Genomic DNA, 22106 nt, shown 5'->3' with positions numbered 1-22106 from the left:
TTTCTTCAATGAAAGTACAGCAGAAACGGGCTACTGAAGCCACCATGGCTCTTACATTATGATCAATGACACAGCCATTAAAGGTCAGCCCAACCTGAGCATATGTGTATGAGAGACAGTCAGCCATCAAAATAGAGACAGTATGTCTGCTGATGGAAATCCTTAATCTGTTAGGATCAAAGGATACAAAAAGCTGAGAGGACTTCCTATGAGGTTCTATACGCTCCATAAAATACACTAGAGAATGCATGCAGTCCAAAGCGTGCAGTGCTGCTTCTCCAGGATGACTGTGTGGCTTAGGAAAGATGACAGGAAGTACAATGGAATGACTTGAGTTGGAACTCCAATACCACTTCAAGGAGGAATTCGAGGTGGGTTCAGAGCACAACCCTGTTGTGGGAGAACCTGGTGTAAGGTGAGTCCTGTTATAACGGCTTGAAGTTCGCTGACTCTTTGGCAGAAGAGGGAACTAAAATGTGACACGGCCAGTAGGGAGCAATTAGGATCATGGTCCCTTGATCTTGACATAGCTTGAGAAGAATTTCCCTATGAGAGGCAGTGGGGGAAAGATGTATAGAAGATCCGGTCCCCAGTACAGCATGAAGACATCTAAGGCTATATGACTGGGAGCAGAGAGTCTGGGAAAAAAAAGCAGGGAACCTTTTTGTTCTGAGAAGCAAACAGGTCTATCGTTGGGGTTTCCCAATGCCGGAATATTTGATGAGTAACAGGCATGCTGAGGGACCATTCGTGAGGCTGAAGGAGTCTGCTCAATTTGTCTGCCACAGCATTCTGTTTGCCAGCTAGGTAAACAGCTCTTACAGAGACGTTTCAAGAAGCTGCCTAACTCCATATTTGGACTGCTTGTCGACAGAGGTGGTAATAACTTGTTCCTCCTTCATGTCCCACCTGGTTGTCTGTGTCAACGAGTACTATCTGATTGAGAATCAGAACCTGAAAATTTCTGCTCACAATTTGAGGAGACTGATGTGATGATGTTTCTTCTGTGGGGACCAAGAACCGTGTGTATAAAGACCATAGAAGTGAGCACCCCAATCTACCATGGAGGCATCCGTGGTGAGGACTTTGTGATGTGGAAGGAGTTAAAAACAAGAACCCTTGTGAGATTCTGGGACAACATCCACCACTGTAGAGAGTGGAATAGCTGTGGAGTAATTTGAATATGGACTGAGAGCAATCCTGTGGGCTTGGAACCACTGAAAGTGTCCCACTTAGGAATTTGGAAGTGGATTTGAGCCAATGGTGTTACATGGACTGTTGAAGCCATGTGACCTAGTGGGTGGAGCATGACAAGCAGATACCTGTGTAGATTTGGAAATCTGAGTGGAGAGATGCATTATGTTTGCTCTCAGATGAGGAAGGCTTAACTCTAGAGTAGTGTCTAGGAGAGTCCCGATGAACTGTAAGGTCTGAACAGGCTGTGTGATTTGGGGTAATTTATCACAAACCTGAGGAGTTCTAGAAGTCTTATGGTGGACAAAATTGAAGTCTGTGCCACCTGTTGGGAGGCTGCCTTGATTAACCAATCATTGAGGTAGTGCAAGAAGTGTATGTCCCACTTGCGGAGCGTTGCAGCTACCACTATCAGGCATTTTGTGAAAACTCGAGCTGAAGCCAAGCCAAATGGTAAGACCTTGTACTGATAATGCTGAGTTCCACAGCGGACGCACAGGAACTTTCTATAGGCAGAGAGGATAGGTATGCAACTGTACACCTCCTTAAGATCTAGAAAGCAAAGCCAGTCATTGAGTTGGATCATGGACAGAAGTGATCCCAGGGAAACCATGTAAAATGTTTGATTAGGAATTTGTTTAAATCTTGCAAGTCAAGAACTGGTCGTACTCATCTCTGTCTTTTTTGGTATGAGAGAGTACCTGTAGTAAAACCATCGAACCCTCTCCAGCAGAGGAACTGGTTCTATTGCATTCAGCTAGAGGAGGGCAGAGAGCTCCTCCTGAAGTACTATCATTTGGAGGGAGTTTGATGTGATGAGAGACTAGAAAACCAATCTCTCTGCCCCACGGAAAACATTAGACTGCTGGTTCCGTACTCGAGCCATCAGGCGGGAAGGCAACTGCGCATGCATGGTGGGGGCACTGCCTTAAAAGCTTTAAAGTGACAGTGCACTATGGAAGTATGCACTGGTCTCCAGGATGTCACCCACATGTGAGAATATTATGCCTGCTTGTCCACAGAGAAATCTAAATTCACATCTACTGCTTTCCCGCAATCCAACTTTTTTTTATATATATTTGAAGGCCTCTTCCAACAGTTCCCATGCTCTCAGATTCAAAGAGTGTATAAGGAAGTTTGCTTCCCATGCTCTCAGATTCAAAAAGCGTATGAGGAAGTTTGCCTGGACATTCTGAATGTCTGCAACATGTGCTGCTGAGAAAACTGCTAAGTGAATGCATGCCCACCAGAGATGTCTCTAATACACTAACACACATTGTTCTCCCCTTGTGTATTAAGTCACCATCATTGGATTGTTGACAAAGAGGAGGCCCCAGATGAAAATACACTCAACTGACCATTGACCATCTTACTGCTTGCAAATTGATAAGTTATATATTTTTTTAAGCAAGCTGAATGTAAGGAGAAAAGGTTGGGGGGGAGGGGGAAGAGTGCTCAAACTCCTTTGCACAGTCCCTTACTTAACTAAAATTCTCTTTGTTTTTTTTTTAATTAGCATAATCTCCCTGATCAACTGGCAACTAATTCAACTGGTCCAGTAGAGAAAAAACTAACATTGCACAGGACTGTCTCCATCTGCTGGCAGATGGGCATAACGCACAGGCTCTGGATTGATCTAGCAAAAACAATAAGGAAGGGTCTAATGTTATTTCTGCTCCTTGTCTACTGTTATTGCTGCAAGTCTGTCCTTTTGCAGAAAGACTTTTTTCAGTAAACATTTTGGTTAGAACCTCAAGTTCTGGTCTGGACTCGTTACAAAGTGCTGGTAAGAAGCGGAGAGTGTGGATTTGCCAACATCTCTCCCAGTGATACCTGGGTATATGCTGGGACCAGTATTATATCCAGTGAGAATAACCCTGCACATCAGTGTTACCTTCTTAAAAGCAAGCCACCAGTGTGCCTGGCAGCGTATAATAGCCCTGTGAAGACTAATCCTGGCTGGTAAGGGTTACATAAGTTTATAACTACAGTGAGCACAAATACAAAAAACACATAGAATAATGATTAAAAAAAAACTGAGCCAATTAGCTAAAGAGGTAATAAAGAGCTTCAAGTTCAGTGTTATCTCATGAAGGTCCCTTATAGCCAAGTTATTGGGCGATGTCATCCAATGGAGCACAGTGCAGATGCTGCCCTGCCCAGCACTCTGCTCTTTAAGAGGCCTTTTAGTAGCATGAGAGACAGCAGAGTCTAAGAGGACACCAAGGATACCTACTGTGTTGACATGAGGAACTGGTATATTGAAAAGAAGAATAGACATAGTGTTTTATTACCTCTACTGGAAAACATTTTTATTTGGTGGGATTTAAGACAAGATTGTGTTCCTGGAGCCAGTTTGTGATTTCAGTTAATTTCTGATTTATATGAGAGACTTCTATGGAGGTGCTTGCATCTAGATTACAGAGAACGTGGATGTCATCTGCAAAGACGTACACAGTGAACTCAAGGGTCTGAGCCAAAGTCAGAAAAGGGGCCAGAAAGATGTTGAAAAGAGTTGGAGAAAGAACTGAACCATGTGGAACACCTAAGCCAGGACTAAATGGAACGGAGAATGAATTTTGAAAGGCTACAGTATATTCAGGTTTGCAAGGTAGGAAGTGAACCATTCCAGTGTGCTACCTGAAAGACCAATAGAGTGCAGATGGAGTAGAACAGTGATCAACTAGATCTAAAGTAGCTGAGAGATCAAAGGATAGCAGATCAACCGTCTTGGCCTGATCAAAAGCAAGGTAGATAAAGGTGGAGATACCTAGAAGGGTGGTTTCTGCGCTATATTATCTGAATGCTGTTTGACTGGAATGAAGCATATGCGTTTTGGAGAATAAGTCAGCTAATTGAGAGTGCGCTATGGATTCAACAATTTTAGCTGTGAAGTGAAGGTTTGCGATGGGGAAATAGTTGTTAGGATAAGTGACAGGAGCAGAGGAATACTTGATCTTGGGACATATGGTAGCCATCCTCCAATAGTCGGAAACAATGCCTGAAGATAAAAATAGTCATAATATGAATAAATGGGAGTAATGAATCAGAACACTTAAGTAAAGAGAATGAACAGGGGTCAAAGTAGGAGCAGTGGTTGTTTATTTCATAGTTTTAATGATTCTGCCTAGCTCTGTAAGAGTCAGCAAATTGAAATGAGAAAAAGTGCTACAGGGTATATAGTAGCAGTAGCTGATATGGTACAGTGATGGAGAAGATACTTGGGACTGGATACTGTTAGGTAGGTTGATGACTATTTTCAAAGTGAGACGCAAGACATTGGGCTAAAAGTAATTTCTCTGAGGAAGTACGTGCAGTATGAAAAGTACTGAGAGATCTTTGTGTTTTGTAGAGAACAGAGGTGTGGGTGTTTTGGTGATCTTAGCAGTGTAGTAAGCTTTTTTGTTGCTGTGATGGCAGATTTATATGAATGGGCAATGCTCTATAAATGGGCAATGCTTTTATAAAAGGAGCTAAATAGGTGATGGATGATGGAGCCACTTCCTTTCTGCCTGACAGAGCTGACGTTTGCATTGTTGTAGGTCCGTAGAGTTCCAAAGATTGTATGATTTATGAAGCTGGGGTAACTGACGGAAGGGAATTGGGCCGACAGTATTAAACTCTTTGTGTAACTGAGTATTCCATAGTTGAACTTGATCTGTGAAAGTCAGTTCACCACAGTGGTTCCCAAACCTGGTACTGGAGGCAGTGCACACAAATCTCTCTCATTAATATTCATTGTGGGTATCCTGAAAAACTGTCTGGCTGGGGTGCCTCCATGGCCAGGTTTGGGAACCATTGGTTTAGAGAAAGAGTCCAGGTCAAGATATGAATTAGAGAGAAGGACACAGGAATAAAAGCTTCAAAATCTCTCTATGGAGCCTGATTGATTGATGATGGGATGGTAGATATTCGAGTTGTACAGTGAAAGGTAATAAGGGAATGATCTGACCAGGGTAATGGGAGCACGGAGGAAACATATAATGTAATTAAAAGGAGCTGGGACAGTGCGTATAAGGTTCAGAAGATGACCTTTCTGATGACTGGCTTTTGTGACAAATTGGGGTTAATTTAAGATCAGAATGAAGATCAAGAAAATGGGAACAAGGGTCCTTAACATAAATATTGAAGTCCCCTGGGATAATAGGGCGAGGGGAATTGATGCATGAATCTCTACTGGGAACGGTGCTATTTAATATATTTATAAAATCTGGAAATCGGAATGACGAATGAGGTAATTACATTTGTAGATGACACAAAACTATTCAAGGCTGTTAAAACACATGCAGACTGTCAAAAATTGCAGGAAGACCTTAGGAAATTGGAAGACTAGGCATCCAAATGGCAGATGAAATTTAATGTGGACAAATGCAAAGTGATGCATATTAGGAAGAGTAATCTGAATCATATTTACTTGATGCTAGAGTCCACTTAGGGGTCAGCACCTAAGAAAAAGATCTAGGTGTTGCTGTAGACAATATGCTGAAATCTTCTGCCCAGTGTGTGGCGGCCAAAAAAAGGAAACAGGATGCTAGGAATCATTAGGAAAGGGATGGTAATTAAAATCAAGAATACTATAATGCCTCTGCATAGCTCCATGGTACAACCTCAACGAGTACTGCGTTCAGTTCTAGCCACCATATCTCACAAAAAATATAGAAGAATAAGAGAAGGTTCAGAAAAGTGTGACCAAAATAATAAAGGGGATGGAATGCCTCTCATATGAGGAAAGGCTGAAGAGGGTAGGGCTCTTCATCTTGGAAAAAAGAGATGGCTGAGGGGAGATATGATTGATGTCTACAAAATCCTGAGTGGTGTAGAACAAGTAGGGGCACTCAAAGTTACATGGAAATACTTTTAAAACAAATAAGAGGAACAGAAGAAAAAAAGGGCATGGGGGGGGGGGGGGGGGTGGAGTTGGATTCTAAACCAAAACAGATTCTGTAGCACTGACTGCCCAAACCGAATGTTGCATCGGGAATCCTGCTGAAGGCAGTAGTGAGATGTGAATGTGTGGACTGATGACCACATTGCAGCCTTGTAAATCTCTTCAATAGAGGCTAAGTGAGCAACTGACGCAGCCACGGCTCTAACATTATGAGCTATAACATGGCCCTCTAAAGACAGTCCAATTTGGGCATAAGTGAAGGAAATGCAGTCCGCCAGCCAATTGGAGATTGTGCGTTTTCTGATGGCAACTCCCCTCCTGTTGCGATCAAAAGAGACAAACAACTGGGCAGACTATCTAAGGCTTCGTCTGCTCCATGTAAAAGGCCAATCCTCTCTTGCAGTCCAAGGTATACAAACTGCTTTCACCAGGGTGGGTATGAGGACAGGGAAAAAATGTTGGCAAGACAACTGACTGGTTCAGATAGAACTCTGACACCACCTTCGGCAGGAACTTAGGGTGCATGCGGAGGACTACTCTGTTGTGATGAAACTTGATATAAGGTGTATGTACTACTAAGGCCTGAAGCTCACTGACCCTACGAGCTGAAATAACAGCCACCAAGAAAATGACCTTCCAGGTCAAGTACTTCAGATGGCAAGAATTCAGTGACTCAAAAGGAGCTTTCATCAGCTGGGTGAGAACATTGAGATCCAATGACACTGGTGGAGGTTTGACCCGGGGCTTTGACAAAAGCAAGCCTCTCATGAAGCGAACAACTAAAGGCTATCCAGAGATAGGCTTATCTTCTACATGCTGATGACGCACTAATTGCATTAAGGTGAACCCATACGAAGTTGGTCTTGAGACCAGACTCTATAAGTGTAGAAGGTATTCAAGCAGGGTCTGTGTAGGACAAGAAATGGGTCTATGGCCTTGCTGTCACACCAGACGGCAAACCTCCTCCATTTAAAAGAGTTAACAGCTCTTAGTGAATTTTTACTGGAAAACAGCAAGACATGGGAGACACCCCCCGAAAGCGAACTCTATGCTCTTAACATCCAGGCTGAGAGAACCAGAGACTGGTATGTAGAAGCGACCCCTCGTTCTGAGTAATGAGGGTCGGGAAACACTCTAATCTCCACGGTTCTTCGGAGGACCATTCCAGAAGAGGAGAACCAAATCTGACGTAGCCAGTAGAGTGCAATCAGGATCATGGTTCCCTGGTCTTGCTTGAGTTTCAGCAAAGTCTTCCCCACCAGATGTATGAGAGGATACGCATACAGAAGGCCTGTTCCCCAATGTAGGAGAAAGGCATCTGACGCTAGTCTGTCGTGGGCCTGAAGCCTGGAACAGAACCGAGGGACCTTGTGGTTCAGTTGAGTGGCAAAGAGATCCACAGAGGGGGGTGCCCCACGCTTGGAAGATCTTGCGGGCTATGCCCATATTCAGCAACCACTCGTGAGGTTGCATTACCCTACTCAGCCTGTCGGCCAGACTGTTGCTTACGCCTGCCAGATAAGTGGCTTGGAGAAAAATGCCATGATGGCATGCCCAAAGCTACATCTGGACGGCTTCCTGACACAGAGGGCGAGATCTGGTGCCCCCCTGCTTGTTTGTGTAGTGCATTGCAACCTGATTGTCTGTCTGAATCAAGATAATTTGGTTGGACAGCCGATCTCCGAAAGCCTTCAGAGCATTCCAGATCACTTGGAGCTCCAGGAGGTTGATCTGAAGATCCTATTCCTGGGGGAACCAGGCTCCCTGGGTGTGAATCCCATCTACATGAGCTCCCCATCCCAGGAGAGATGCATCCGTCGTCAACACTTTTTGTGGCTGAAGAATCTGGAATGGACGTCCCATGGTCAAATTGAACAGAATTGTCCACCACTGAAGAGAATGTACAAAATTGGTGGACACATGGATGATATCTTCTAGCGCTGCGTATGCCTTGTAGCGCTATAGAAATGCTAAATAGTAGTAAATAGTAGTAGTAGTTCTAGATTCCCCATGGCCTGATACCACTGAGAAGCTAGAGTCCATTGAGCAGATCTCATGTGCAGACGTGCCATGGGCGTAACATGAACTGTGGAGGTTATGTGCCCCAAGAGTCCCAACCATCTGCCGAGCTGTGAATTGCTGTGATGTTCGAACCTTGGACACTAGAGACAGAAGGTTGTCTGCCTGCGCCCCGGGAAGATAGGCTCAAACCGTCCTCGTGTCAAGCAATGCTTCAATGAACTCCAAATTCTGAACCGGAGTGAGATTGGGACAATTTATTACGAGCCCTAGTAGTTTCAGCACCTGAATAGTCTTCCGCATGGACTCTGGAGCGCTGTCCTCAGAGGTGCTCTTCACCAGCCAATCATCGAGATAAGGGAACACATGCACTCCCAGCCTGTGTAGCAACGCTGCAACTACCGCTAGGCATTTTGTGAACAGTCTGGGAGCAGACCAAAAGGCAATACTCGGTACCGAAAGTGCTGCATTCCCAGCCCAAATTGAAGATACTTCCTGTGAGATGGAAGTATCGGGATGTGCATATATGCATCCTTTAAGCCAAGAAAGCATAGCCAATTGTTTTCCTGAATCATGGGGAAAAGGGTGCTGAGGGAAACCATCCTGAACTTCTGTCGAACCAGGAATTTGTTCAGAGCCCTTAGGTCTAGGATGGGACACATCCCCCCTGTTTGTTTCTGCACAAGTATCAGGAACAGAATTCCAGCCCTTCTTCATCTGGTGGAATGAGTTCGACCGCATGGGCCTTTAGAAGAGCGGAGAGTCCCTCTCCAAGTACCTGCTTGTGGGAAGAGTTGAAGGAATGAACTCTCGGTGGGCAATTTGTAGGTTTAGATTCCAGATTGAGGGTGTATCCTAACCGCTCTCTTTGAAGAACTCACCGATCAGAGGTTATGAGAGGACACCTTCAGTAAAAAAAATATTAACCTCCCCCCAACCGGCAAGTCGTCTGGCATGGACACTTTTACTGCATCTATGCTCACCTGGAGCCAGTCAAAAGCCTGTCCCTTGCTTTTGCTGGGAAGCAGCAGGGGCCTTAGGTGCACGCTGTTGACGGGAACAAGCGCGCTGGAGCTGAATAGGCTGGCGAGAAGCAGGAGTGTACCTAGGCCTAGAATAGGAATAGGGAGCACTGCATGACCCACCAAAAAACCTCCTAGATGAGGAGGATGTAGCAGAAGGTGCCCAGCGGGAGAGAGAAGCCACAGCATCTGTGTGCTTCTTGATCTGGTTGACCAAGTCTTCTACCTTCTCTCCGAAAAGATTATACCCAGGCAAGGTACATCCTCTGCTGGACTGAATGGTCTAGGTCAGAGACATGCAGCCATGAGAGTCTGCGCATCGCTATACCTTGAGCAGAGATTCTGGATGCCACATCAAAATTGTCTTAAGCACCCCTGGCCAGGAATTTACACCTTTTGCTGCCTGACCACCTGGCAAAAAGGTTCAACCTGCTCCAGAGGGAGGGCTTCAATCAAACTAGACAGCTGCCTCACAGAGTTCTGCAAGTGAATGCTCGTGTAGAGCTGGTAAGACTGGATATGGACAGCAAGCACAGCGGCCTGATACATCTTCCTCCCAAAAGAGTCCAAGGTCCTAGCTTCTTTGCCTGGGGGAACCGAGGCATAGTTTCTCGTACTCTTGGCTCTCTTGAGGGCGGACTCCACCACCATGGAATTATGGGGTAACTGAGACCTCATCAACCCAGGTTCACCGTGGATCCAATACTGGGACAGTCTTCTTAGGGGTTACGGGGTCAGACAGAGGGAACGACCAGTTTTGCATAAGGACTTCCCGGAGTACCTTATGCAAAGGAGCCATTACTGCCTTCTTAGGTGGAGAGGTGTAGTCCAGGACCACGAGCATCTCAGCCCTGGGCTCATCCTCCACATCAGCAGGGAACAGGATGGCCTCAGCCATTTCCCACACAAACAATGAAAAGGAGAGGAGGAGACAGTCTCCTTTCAGGTGGAGGGTAAGGTTCAGAGGAAATCCCAAAGGACTCATTGGAAGAAAAGTATCTGGGATCTTCCTCTGACTCCCACAAGTGTTATTCTTCGATGTCAGAGGGCACTTCCCTCAGTGACTTCCGAGACCGGACCTGCCTCGACGCCGAAGACCCATGGTCTCGATGGCAATGTCGAGAGGTCAACCCCAGCACAGACTGCAGCAAAGCTTCCTCCATCAACGTCGATGGGGAGTTGACCTGGGTGACAGCCGATACAGGTGCCACAAGTGGCGCCGAGCTCGAGACCTCACCGTGGTTGGAGGGTCAGATATAGCTGCAGCAGATGGCAAGGTAGACGAAAGCACCCTCAACGCCCCGGTGAAGTTTGGCGCAGCAGTCCTTCCAGAAGCTCTGGAAGCAAGGCCCGAATCCGCTCGTTGAGAGCTGCCACCGGAAAAGGCTGTGGCGCCGGTGGAGCAGTCGGTGGCAGAGCTGCCTGGGGTTCGGAAGCAGGAACCGGACTGCTGGGAGACCAACGCGCCGGTATCTCTTGTATGGAGGGCGAACAGTCCTCCCGGCGTCGATGTTTCTCGGGTGATAATGTCCTCTGCACCCCGGAGCTCCTGGCACCATGTGTCGAGGGAGAACAGTGTCAGTGCTTCTTAGCCTTCGCTCGATGCACCTCACCAAGGCTCCTCTGTGCCGAGGACGACGTTGAATCACCATGTCTCCTCGGGGTCTGGTCAGATGATAGACGGTTCCCGGGGGGCCTGCATAGCAGGAGGCCTCAAGGCAGGTGGAGACCCACTCGATGTCTCGCTGCTCCCAGTGTGTCGAGGTCTCTCAGCAGCAAAGCTTACCTCCACTCCCGATGTCAATGCTGGCGCCGACGACCTCGATGGACCAGACCAAGCCCCAAAATGTTTTTCTCTCTGGGCTTCTCGAGCCAGTTGAGTCCTTTTCTTCATACGAAGACAAAGGGCACAACAGGCCAAGCTATGGGCGGGCCCAAGGCACTGAATACATCACGAATTGGTATCAGTGCCTGAGATGGTCCTGTTGCACCGAGAACAGCATTTGAAGGCACTGGGAGTCTTTGATGACATGGAAGGGGAGACTGCCCTAGCCAAATCAAAAAACCCGATTGTGTTGAAAAATACACACAAAAAGGAGAAAACCCAGCTGAGCAGGCCTAAGGACAGCCACGACTAAAATAAAAGGGACACGGGTTAAAAAAAAAAATCAACCTAAGAAATAAAAGGAATTTTTTTTTTTTTTAACTAAAGAAAGCTTAGTGGTCTAAGGAAGAGAATAGAATTACCTGACTGAAATAATTCCTATATATTACTTTCTCTGTATTTCCGGCAAGTTGTTTTATCGCTTGTAAAAATTTAAATGGTTATAAATAAAAAATGTTAAAAAAAATTAAAAAACTAAAGAAAGAAAAGAAGAAATTCAGGCAAAACAGCCACAAAAAAGAGACACTGAAGAATCTCCCGGGTGACGAAGAGGAGCCAGGAAAACAACAGCCACTCTTCACGCAGAAAAAATGTCACTGAGGAGCACAGTGAGCAGGAAGGCACTCGGCAAATGCGCAGTCGGATGTGCGGCGAACTAAGGAGGCTCTAGCAAACTCTTTTGCTATTCTAAATGCTGGTTCCCGGGCCAGCGCAGATCGCTGACCCACTTGTGAGAATTATTCAGCCTGCTTGCCCTCGGAGAACACTTATCACACAGTCACCTGAGACCTGAATACAATTACCTCTTGCCATGACTCACTATTTCACAAAAGCCAGATATACTTTTCACCAACACTTACTCTGGAGGGGCCATTTTGCTGACATCAACATCCTTTAGGAAATCACTCTGCAAAGTCTGCTCTGCTGTGCATCGTTTGCTGGGATCCAGGGTAAGCATGTGGTCCAATAAGTCCAGAGCAACAGAAGGGATACTGGGTAATAAAAGAAACAGCAGCTGTAATTAGCCAAGCTTTAGAAACAGCATGAGATTTCTGATCTAGTCCTATCACACAGCACTTTGCGCCATGGGGAGAACTGCCAGCTGACTAGAACAGCTGGAATCTCTCACAGATTACACTCCACAAGCCTTTGATGTATGACTCATTTTTCCCTTCCTCCCAACAGGACACATTCCAGGTTCTATTGTTAACACTACCCCTGCAATTCACTCACCAAAAATGCTTTAACCTTCAAACTTATGTAGGGATAAAGACACTCATGGTCACAAGTGGTGGGAGAAACAAAAATGACAGTAGAGATCACCAAAAGAACCAGAACAAGTATCCTAGGGAGAGCACTCAACACAAGTCTATTAACAGCAAGAAGAAATGTCAAGCTATCATTTCTCTAGCTAAAGGAATGGAGCCACAGCATGTGTCAACTCATGAGGAACATAAAAGTTTTTGCCTTTTCCTCAATGTTAAAAACTCACAAGGAGAACTCCTCACGCAGACGCCTTCGGTATTGTTTCTTAGGCTTCATGGTATTAAAGTATGGCAACTTGATGACATCTGGCCACACTGCTGGACAGGGGCTGCCACAAAGTCGGCTAGAAAAGAATGAGAGAAGTCAATTTTGGTCTCTCACCCTCACACTAGACAGGAGCTAAGATGATTTTTTTTTTTAAACTACATTATGTGAACACAGAATGCATTATCTGTCACCTAGAAGCTAGTTCACGTCAAAAACTTCCAATATCAAATTATGTCCAAAACATTTAGATATCTGATAAAAAAGATGAGACTTGTAAAATTGTTCTTTCCTTGACCACATTTTTAAGTATTTTCCAATGACAAGCAGGAATGAGTCGGGCACACATGTGGGAAATGTCATCACACATCACCAGGATAAAAAGCTCTCCTAGTTCTCATCACTTAGTGCCAGATTTTTCTACAACACAGACCTTCATCCAGCCTGCTTCCAATGTTTGGGTTCCGGCATGACCCAAACCACTGTGCCTTCTGCTCAACTATGTCTCTTACCTGCCAGAGGGGGCACCTCATTCAGCTATGACTATATATAGACAAACTCAGGGACTTCCTTAACAATGGATAGAGAAGAGGATTAGTGCATAAGTCAGCCGACTCTTCTCTGAATCATTTCCCTCTTCCTTAAGCAACTTACCTCCTCTGCACAGTGGCCCACAAGGTCCTGATGCACAGGAGCAAAGTATGGAGCCACCTTTATATTGCTCTAACTCCATGGAGGTTCCCTGGCCTGAAATGCTTTCATCTTTGTGACACCTGTACAAGCCCAAGGATGAAGTATCCACTGGGCTTTCAACAGCAGATTCTGCAGCATGAAATAACTGCTATGACAGAACAATGACAATTTCACTCTGGTAGAACTCACAGACAGTAAGAGATGCTCTGTAGAGAATGATACAGGGACAAAGTCTGTCCCCATGCCCACTCACCCCTGCGAGTGTTAACCCTATTCCCACCCCATCCCTGCAATAATTCCGTTGAAGTATTACCATGGATTACTGCACGTCCCCATCTCCCTGTCACTCTCTAACACTCTGCCTTTGACAGAGTTCTCTTCCTGCATAAAAAAAATGCCATTTATTAGCAGCTGGAGTATTGTGTTCAGTACTGGTCTCTGTATCTCAAAAAAGATATAGTAGAATTGGAAAAGGTACAGCGAAGGGCGACGAAAATGATAGTGGGGATGGGACGACTTTCCTATGAAGAGAGGCTGAGAAGGCTAGGGCTTTTCAGCTTGGAGAAGAGACGGCTGAGGGGAGATATGATAGAAGTGTATAAAATAATGAGTGGAATGGATCGGGTGGATGTGAAGCGACTGTTCACGCTATCCAAAAATACTAGGACTAGAGGGCATGAGTTGAAGCTACAGTGTGGTAAATTTAAAACGAATCGGAGAAAATTTTTCTTCACCCAACGTGTAATTAGACTCTGGAATTCGTTGCCGGAGAACGTGGTACGGGCGGTTAGCTTGACGGAGTTTAAAAAGGGGTTAGATAGATTCCTAAAGGACAAGTCCATAGACCGCTATTAAATGGACTTGGAAAAATTCCGCATTTTTAGGTATAACTTGTCTGGAATGTTTTTACGTTTGGGGAGCGTGCCAGGTGCCCTTGACCTGGATTGGCCACTGTCGGTGACAGGATGCTGGGCTAGATGGACCTTTGGTCTTTCCCAGTATGGCACTACTTATGTACTTATGTAGGGTGGAATTCTTCCCGCACATTTTAAAATCGTATACTCTGCTTACAACTAAGCAATTAAGAATTGCCAGTGCAGACATACAGCAAAGAGCACTGGGTCTTGATCCAGTACTATCAGTGGACTATCCCATAAGAGGGGAGACTTCTCAGTGGACTACGCCCATAAGAGGGGAGACTTCAAGTTTGGCGCAGGCCACTCCAACCTCTCTCTGCAGTAATTCCTGAGGACTATTATTTTTCAACACCTGCTTTTCATCAGATGGAATTCTCCAGGATCTGTCACCTACAGGACAAGCTTCAAGAGTGACCAGATAATCCTCTAGATCTTACACATACTTTCATGTAATGCATGATGGAAATGGGTTTTTTTTTTTTTTAAAGATTATGTTAAAGATGGGCCTATACTACAACTATATGATCTCTTACACTGCACAGGAATAAGTTAATTCAAACAAAAGAAATGGAACAATTAGCATTCAGCCTAAAAACAGGTTTAACCTCTACTTAATAATCCAGTTCAATGTTCTTGTTGAGTTACCCAACTTCCTCTTTGACAATATTTATTCTGTGCTTTAACAGCCACAAAAAAGTAAGAGTCAATTTTATCTATTTATTTTTGGTACATTTATACCCCACATTTCCCCACTAGAGCGAGCACAATGTGGCTTACAATGTTACAAAAGGTTACAATATAAGGAGGGTAAGGTCACAAAAGTCAGAAGGACGGGAAAGATCACGAAGGCAATACACGTTGGCTAAACGGGTATAGGTAATATGGGGAAGGTGAAGACTGAGCGTTAATTGGGGGTATATGCTTTCTCGAATAAAAACGTTTTTAAGGATTTCTAACTGGTGGTCGTCAATCATTTTTAGATGCCGTGGTAGGACGTTTTGAGCAGTCTGGAGTTTTTTCTGAATGAAATTTCTGCAACCAGCGTAAATACCACTGCTGTAGTCAATATGCGATAGGGCCAGCCGAATAAGGGTTCGGAAGAGCTCCCTTGTGAGGAATTACCTGAGATGCCTCAATCTCCACATGGAGTGGAACATTCTTTTTGTGATGAGTTTAGCTTGGCTGTCAAGTAGCAAGTGATTGTCCAACAAGACACCAAGGATTTTTAGACTTTGCGAGATCGGAAGAGCAAAATCCTTATTATGCTGGGATGAAAGATTAGACACTGCGTTTTGTCTTTATTGAGTTTGAAGTGAAACGCTGCAGCCCAAGAATCCATGAGGGAAAATCTAGCAGCTATTATGTCGGAGATTTCTGCTAGTGTGGATGTAAAAGGGATATAAGATGGTCACATCGTCCGCATAGATGAATGGATTGAGGCCTAGTTTTGATAAGGATTTTGCTAGAGGAATTAGCATGATGTTGAAAAGAGTAGGGGAAAGGGGTGAGCCTTGAGGTACTCCAGAAGAAGCTTTCCATGGCGTTGAGATTATAGATTTGGCTTTGACGAGGTACGTTCTCTGGGACAGAAAGCCCTTAATCCAGTTAAGCACTTTTCCGCCTATTCCAAAGGTATCCAGCAGGTGAATGAGAGAATGATCCACCATATCAAATGCTCTGGACATGTCAAACTGTAGTAACACTTTATTCCCTGTAGATATTAATTGTTTGAAGTTAGACAGGAGGGTAACTAATACTGTTTCGGTGCTATACTGTTGTCGGAAACCAGATTGTGAGCTATGCAGGATGCAGAAGTTATTCAAGTAATCAGTTAATTGACTGTTGACCATACTTTCCATCGTTTTGACGAACAATGGGATAGATGCCACTGGGCGATAATTTGTGATGACTTCAACTTTGACTTTCGGATCCTTAGGAATAGGTGTAAGGAGAATGCTTCAATGAACAGATGGAAACTGACCGTTTTGGAGCATGAAATTTAAATAGGTTGTAAGGTCAGCAATGAAGCAAGCAGAAACAGATCTCAACAAATAACTAGGGCAGAAATCGAGACCACAGTGCTTTTTGGAAAACTTGTTAACTATATTTGCTACATTATCTACTGTTAAAGTGGTAAAATTTGTCCAGGACCGGTCAGCCGGGCATTGGTCAGGTGTTGAGTCTAGAACTTTAAGGAAGTCATCGATGGCAGTGTTGTGACGTGGTAATGAATTTCGCAGCAACTGGATTTTCTCATAGAAATATTTTGCCAGATTGTCAGCAGAAGGAAAGTCAGCTTGAGAAGATGCAATCTTGTTGGTATCAAGGAAAGTATTCAAGAGTTGTTGGAGTTTTTTTGCGTCCCTGCCTGCAGTCTCAAGTTTTGTTGAGAAGTATGATCACTTGGCTTAATAGCATATTTGTATTTTAAGGTAGATGTCTTTTTGGGTTCTTAATTTCTTCTTTTGGAGAAAAAAAGCTTAACTTGCTAGTTTTCTCGAGTCCCTCCAGACCAGTCCCAACGCATAGGTATACCTTCCCCTACTAGCAGATGGACACTAGGACCACAAACAGAATGAAACCGAAAAATGCCTTAACTGATAATTTTCTTTCCTTTAGTCACAGCAGATAAAGCCAAAGGCTTGTGGGTTATGACCATCTACCAGGAGGTGGAGATAGAAAGCACTGAACTCAGTCGTATAGGACAGTATACTCGTTGGTCAGTTAGTATTTCTCATAACAAAGCAGACGGAAGAATACAAATATTTTCCCTTCCTCACAGAACTAATGCATTAAGAACATGAACTCTTAAATTGCCAAACTGAGAAACAACAAATCTAAACAGAGAAAGAGACTGAAAAAGTGATACAGCAGATCTAGTGTGGGGATCTGGATTCATCTGCTGTGACTAAAAGAAAGAAAAGTATCAGGTAAGAATTTTTCCTTCCTTGTCATCAGTAACAGTTGAATCCAGAGACTTGTGGAATGTACCAAGCAGTCCTTAACCAGCCAGGGCAGGAATCAAAGCCCCAAAAGATGCTTCCATCTGATCCAAAACATCCACACAATAAAGCCTTGAAGCGAAAAGGAACAAGACTATGAGCCCTGAGGGAAGCTGGAAGTGGTTTACCTCAGGAAGCAATAGATTCCCTAATCCAACAGGCAATAGTTGCATTTGAAGCTGCATTTCCTCAATCTGGGCCCATGAGTAAGATGAAAAATGATCAGATCGCTGAAACTCATTTGTAACCTGAAGGCACTGGAGGAGAGCACAAGTATCCAGTAGATACAACAAAGCAAATTGCTTCCCACAATCCTCTTTCTTAAAGGAGGGAAGATACAAGGTTGATTTACATGAAAAGATTACACTAATTTAGGGAGAAAGGAACAGTTCAAACAGTAACCCTGGCTCTGTGAAGTGGAAGAACGGAACAGTTCAAACAGTAACCCTGGCTCTGTGAAGTGGAAGAACGGATCTCTATAGTAGAAGAGTGCTTGAAGCTCAGAAATCCATCATGCAGAAGAAATCGCTACCATAAAAACTGATTTTAGAGTAAGATCCTTTAGAGTAGCCTTACGAAGGGGCTCAAAGGGCGGTTTCTGGAGTGATTTAAGCAGTAGATTAAGATTCCTCTCAGTTTAATAGAAAGCTTCAATCAATTAACTCCTTTCAGGAAATGACCAATGTTAGGATGTGCAGCTGGAGAGGAATTCATGAGCTGCCCATGGTAGCAAGCCAAGGCTGCTACTTGCACCCAAAGAGAGTTGTAGGCCAAACATTTTTGTGAGCCCTCCTACAAGAAGGCTAACATCTGCAGTAAGGAAGAAATAGCTCTCTCCAAGCAACAAGCCTCAAAAACTAACTCAAGCATAAGCTGACAAGGTTGAATGCTTCCTTGTTTGTAGTAAGGTCATAATCACCTGATCTGAATAACCTATCATCCTTAACCTTGACCTCTCAAGAGCCAAGCCGTAACGCCAAAGTGGGATGGATCTTCCATCCCAATGGGACCATATAACAAGACTCCAGGATGACAGGGGAGATGAAAATAGGCCGTCTACCGGGAGGCAAATTAAGTCTGAATATCAAGGCCTTCTGTGCCAATCAGGATTACTAGGGCTTGGATGAAGAAAGGCAGACTACTTCACAGGGTCTATCATGGGCAGAGGAAAGACATTCAGGAGCTCCCACTCAAGCCAGAGCATCTACTCCCTCTGAACTGTGCTCTTCTCCTGCTGAAAAACCTAGGGGCTTTGGCATTGTGATGAGATGCCATGAGATCCAGAATGCAGGTGCCCATCTCTGTGTTTTGGTTGATACCTAGGCCTCTGGTATGCAGAATGACCAGGCCTATATCACATCACATCCTTCAACCGGGAGCGAGGCTGACCTAACCTAAAGGAGCCCTTAGGCTTGTCCTCTGCTAAACACTGTGTCTTAAGATTTCCCCAAGATCCTTGACCAACGTTTCAAGATCTTCTCCAAGAAGGAGCTTCTCTCTGAAAGGCAACTTCGTCAGGCGGTGCTTGAAAGCAGCATCTGCAGCCCAATAGCAGTGCCATGATAAATGTCTGGCAGTAACCGCCAAAGCTATTTTTATTTATTGGGATTTATTAACCACCTTTATGAAGTGATTCACCCAAGGCAGTGTATAGCAGGTACATTTTAACATAAAACTTACAATTTTGTTAACAGCATAATAGTAAAAATTGTCAAATATAAACATGAATACAATGAATGTGATATTTGACAGCAACAAATTAAAACTTAATAGGACTACAATGAAACAGTATCAAAATATATACATTTAACAGCACTGAAATTCACACAGAGATATATTATCAGCATAATACTAATGAAACATCTAATAAGCACTAAGAACATTTAAACAACAGATATAATGCTAATGCTTTTCTACAATACAGCTAACCATGTAGTCGAGGGGCTCAGATATAGATAGAGAAGATGAGTGGTACAGAGTCAGTTGTGATAAATAGATGGGTGGCTAAACTCTAGGCAAGCTCTTTGTACAGTTAAACCAGATATAAGGAACTGGTCTAAGTTATAGTGCGTATAGCTAGCTAGTCCAGTTGCAGAGTGGTGTGTAATCAGTCACTCTATTAAAGGGTTCTAGGTCAGTTCCCACCTAGAAGTTCCCAGCAGACAGTTCCAATCTGGAAAACTGTGACCTAGGACAATTGCTACCTAGGATAATTACCACCACTTCAGGGAGAACAATTCCCATCCTTAACAATCATGAAGCATCACTGTCTGCGATTTATCTCCTTCCCTTTCCCCTTCCAGATCGTTTGGGGGTGGGGGCAATGACCCCCACCCTCCCAAACATTAACATGCCACACCACAAACAAAAAAATTAAACAAAAATCCGAATTAATAAGCTATGCTGAACTAGAGCCAGTCAAAAGCCCGTCCCTTGCTTTTGCTGGGGAGCTGCATTGGCCATAGGTGCAGGTTGTTGACGAGAATGAGCGCGCTGGGACTGAGCCTGGGCAGGCTGCTGAGAAGCAGGAGTGTATCTAACACCTAGCATAGGAATAGGGAGCAGTTCTCTTCCCTCCAAAAAAACTTTCTAGATGAGGAGGTAGTAGCAGAAGACGCCCGGCGGAAGACAGAATTCATAGCAACATTGTGCTTCTTGAGCTGGTCAACTAGATCCTCTACTTTCTCACCAAAAAGGTTATCCCCTGGCAAGGAACATCCGCCATCCGTTGCTGGACCCAATGATCCAGGTCAGAGACACGCAGCCATGAGAGTCTGCGCATCAGTATACCTTAGGCAGCGATCTTGGATGCTACATCAAAAGTGTCAAACGTACCCATGGCCAGGAATTAACGACACGCCTTCTGCTGCCTGACCACCTGGCGAAAAGGCTCGGCCTGCTCCGGAGGGAGTGCATCAACCAAGCTAGACAGTTGCCTCACCGAGTTCCACAAGTGGATGCTCGTGAAGAGCTGGTATGTATGGACTTTGGCAGCGAGCATAGCGGCACGATACGCCTTCCTCCCAAAAGAGTCCAAGATTCTAGATGCTCTGCCTGGGGGCGCTGAGGCATAGTCCCTAGTGCTCTTTGCTCTTTTGAGGGCGGAGTCCACCACCATGGAATTGTGAGGTAGCTGAGACCTCATCAATCTAGGTTCACCGTGGATCCGATATTGGGATTTACCTTTTTTTGGGATCACGGGATTAGACAGAGGGAACGACCAGTTTCCCATAAGGACTTCCTTCAGTACATTATGCAAAGGAGCTGTTGCAGCCTCTCTAGGCAGAGAAGGATAATCCAGGACCTCCAGCATCTCAGCCCTGGGCTCATCCTCAACCTCCACAGGGAAGGGAATAGTCGCAGCCATTTCCCAGACAAAGGATGTAAAGGGTAGACTCTCCGGTGGAGAAAGTCTCCTTTCTAGTGGAGGGGAAGGTTCAGAGGGAATCCCATAGGACTCGTCAGAAGAAAAGTACCTGGTATCCTCCTTTTCCTCCCACGAACACTCATCTTCAGTAACGGACAAGACATCCCTCAGAGCAGTCCGAAACTGAGCCTGCCTCGACGCCAAGGAACGACGTCCTCGATGGTGGTGCCAAGAAGTTGACGCCTGCCTGGAATTCGGCGAAGCTTCCTCCACCGATGTCGAAAGGGAATCTGACCTAGGTGGCAGGCGGCACCGAGGTCGGGGACCTCACCACAGGCGAAGGGCCAGATGCCGATGCAGCAGATGGTATGGAAGGCACAAGCAGCCCCGACACCGTAGCAGACTGGCGCAGCAATCCTTCCAAAGCTCTGGAAGCAGGGCCCTGATGCACTCGTCGAGAGCCGCCGGACAAGGCTGCGGGATCGGTAAAGGAGCCGGTGGCAGAATTCGTCGAGGCTCGGGAGCAGATATCGGGCTGCCAGAAGACAGACACATCAGCACCTCCTGAATAGAGGGGGAGCGATCTTCTCGGTGCCAACGTTTCTCGGGTGCCAATTCCCTCGACACCCCAGAGCTCCCGGCAAAGTGTGTCGAAGGAGAATGATGATGGTGCTTCTTTGCCATCAGAGGGAATCCCAAAGGACTCATCGGAAGAGAAGTACCTGGGATCTTCCTCTGATTCCCACGAGCGCTCCTACTCAGTGTCAGACACCTGTGTCAAGGTACTCTGACAATGGACCTGCCTCGACGCAGAGGAACGATGTCCTCTGTGGCGATGTCAAGAAGTCGATGCCCGATCCGACTGTGGCAAAGCTCCCCCCACCGACGTCGAAGGGGAGTTGACCTGTGTGGCAGGCGGCACCGGAGTCGGACACCTCACCACAGAAGGGCCAGACACCGCTACAGCAGATAGCACCGAAGGCGCAAGCACCACCGATACCGAAGCTGATTGTCGCAGTAAGCCTTCCAGAAGTTCTGGAAACAAGGCCCAGATACGCTCGTCAAGAGCCGCCATCGGAGAAGGCTGCGGGGCCGGTGGAACAGGCAGTGACACAATCCATGGGGGCTCGGTCGTAGGTATCAGGCTGCTGAGAGACCGACGCACCGACACCTCCTGTACCGAGGGGGAGTGGTCTTCTCAGCGCCGACACTTCTCGGGTACCGACTCTCTCGACGCCCCGGAGCTCCCGGTACCGTGCGAAGGAGAATGATGATGATGCTTCTCAGCCTTCGCTCGACACCCGTCGAGACTCCTCGGTACCAAAGAGAAGGACGTAGAATCCTCACGTCTACTCGGGGCCGGGTCCGACTAAGGTCAGTCCTGGGGGGTCTGCATAACAGGAGGCCTCGAGACAGGTGGAGACTACTATTACTAATCATTTCAAGACCCACTCGACGCCGCCGACCTCGGTACCGATGTCAAAGGACCGGACTGAGCCCCAAAAAGTTTTTCTCGTTGGGCTTCTCGAGACGCTTGGGTCCATTTCTTCATACGAAGACACAGACTACAAGCGGCTGGGCTATGGTCG

At 45.6% G+C, this 22106-nt stretch overlaps 1 protein-coding gene across 3 annotated transcripts in view; it reads right to left on the bottom strand.

The window, feature by feature from the left end:
- The window catches only part of CDK12 (cyclin dependent kinase 12), a 246187-nt gene that overhangs the window by 96746 nt on the left and 127335 nt on the right, over nt 1-22106 (bottom strand). For all 3 annotated transcript variants that reach the window (XM_030220778.1, XM_030220776.1, XM_030220777.1), the window contains exons 10-11: nt 12501-12617; nt 11869-12000 (exon numbers count right to left, since the gene is read on the bottom strand). In XM_030220778.1, the coding sequence (XP_030076638.1) occupies nt 11869-12000; nt 12501-12617 (249 nt within the window). The remainder of the gene's footprint in view (nt 1-11868; nt 12001-12500; nt 12618-22106) is intronic.

The sequence above is a fragment of the Microcaecilia unicolor genome, chromosome 12, assembly GCF_901765095.1.
Source record: "Microcaecilia unicolor chromosome 12, aMicUni1.1, whole genome shotgun sequence".
Classification (NCBI taxonomy): domain Eukaryota; kingdom Metazoa; phylum Chordata; class Amphibia; order Gymnophiona; family Siphonopidae; genus Microcaecilia; species Microcaecilia unicolor.
Note: the sequence above shows the minus strand (reverse complement) of the source record. Positions and strands in the feature narration are given on the sequence as shown.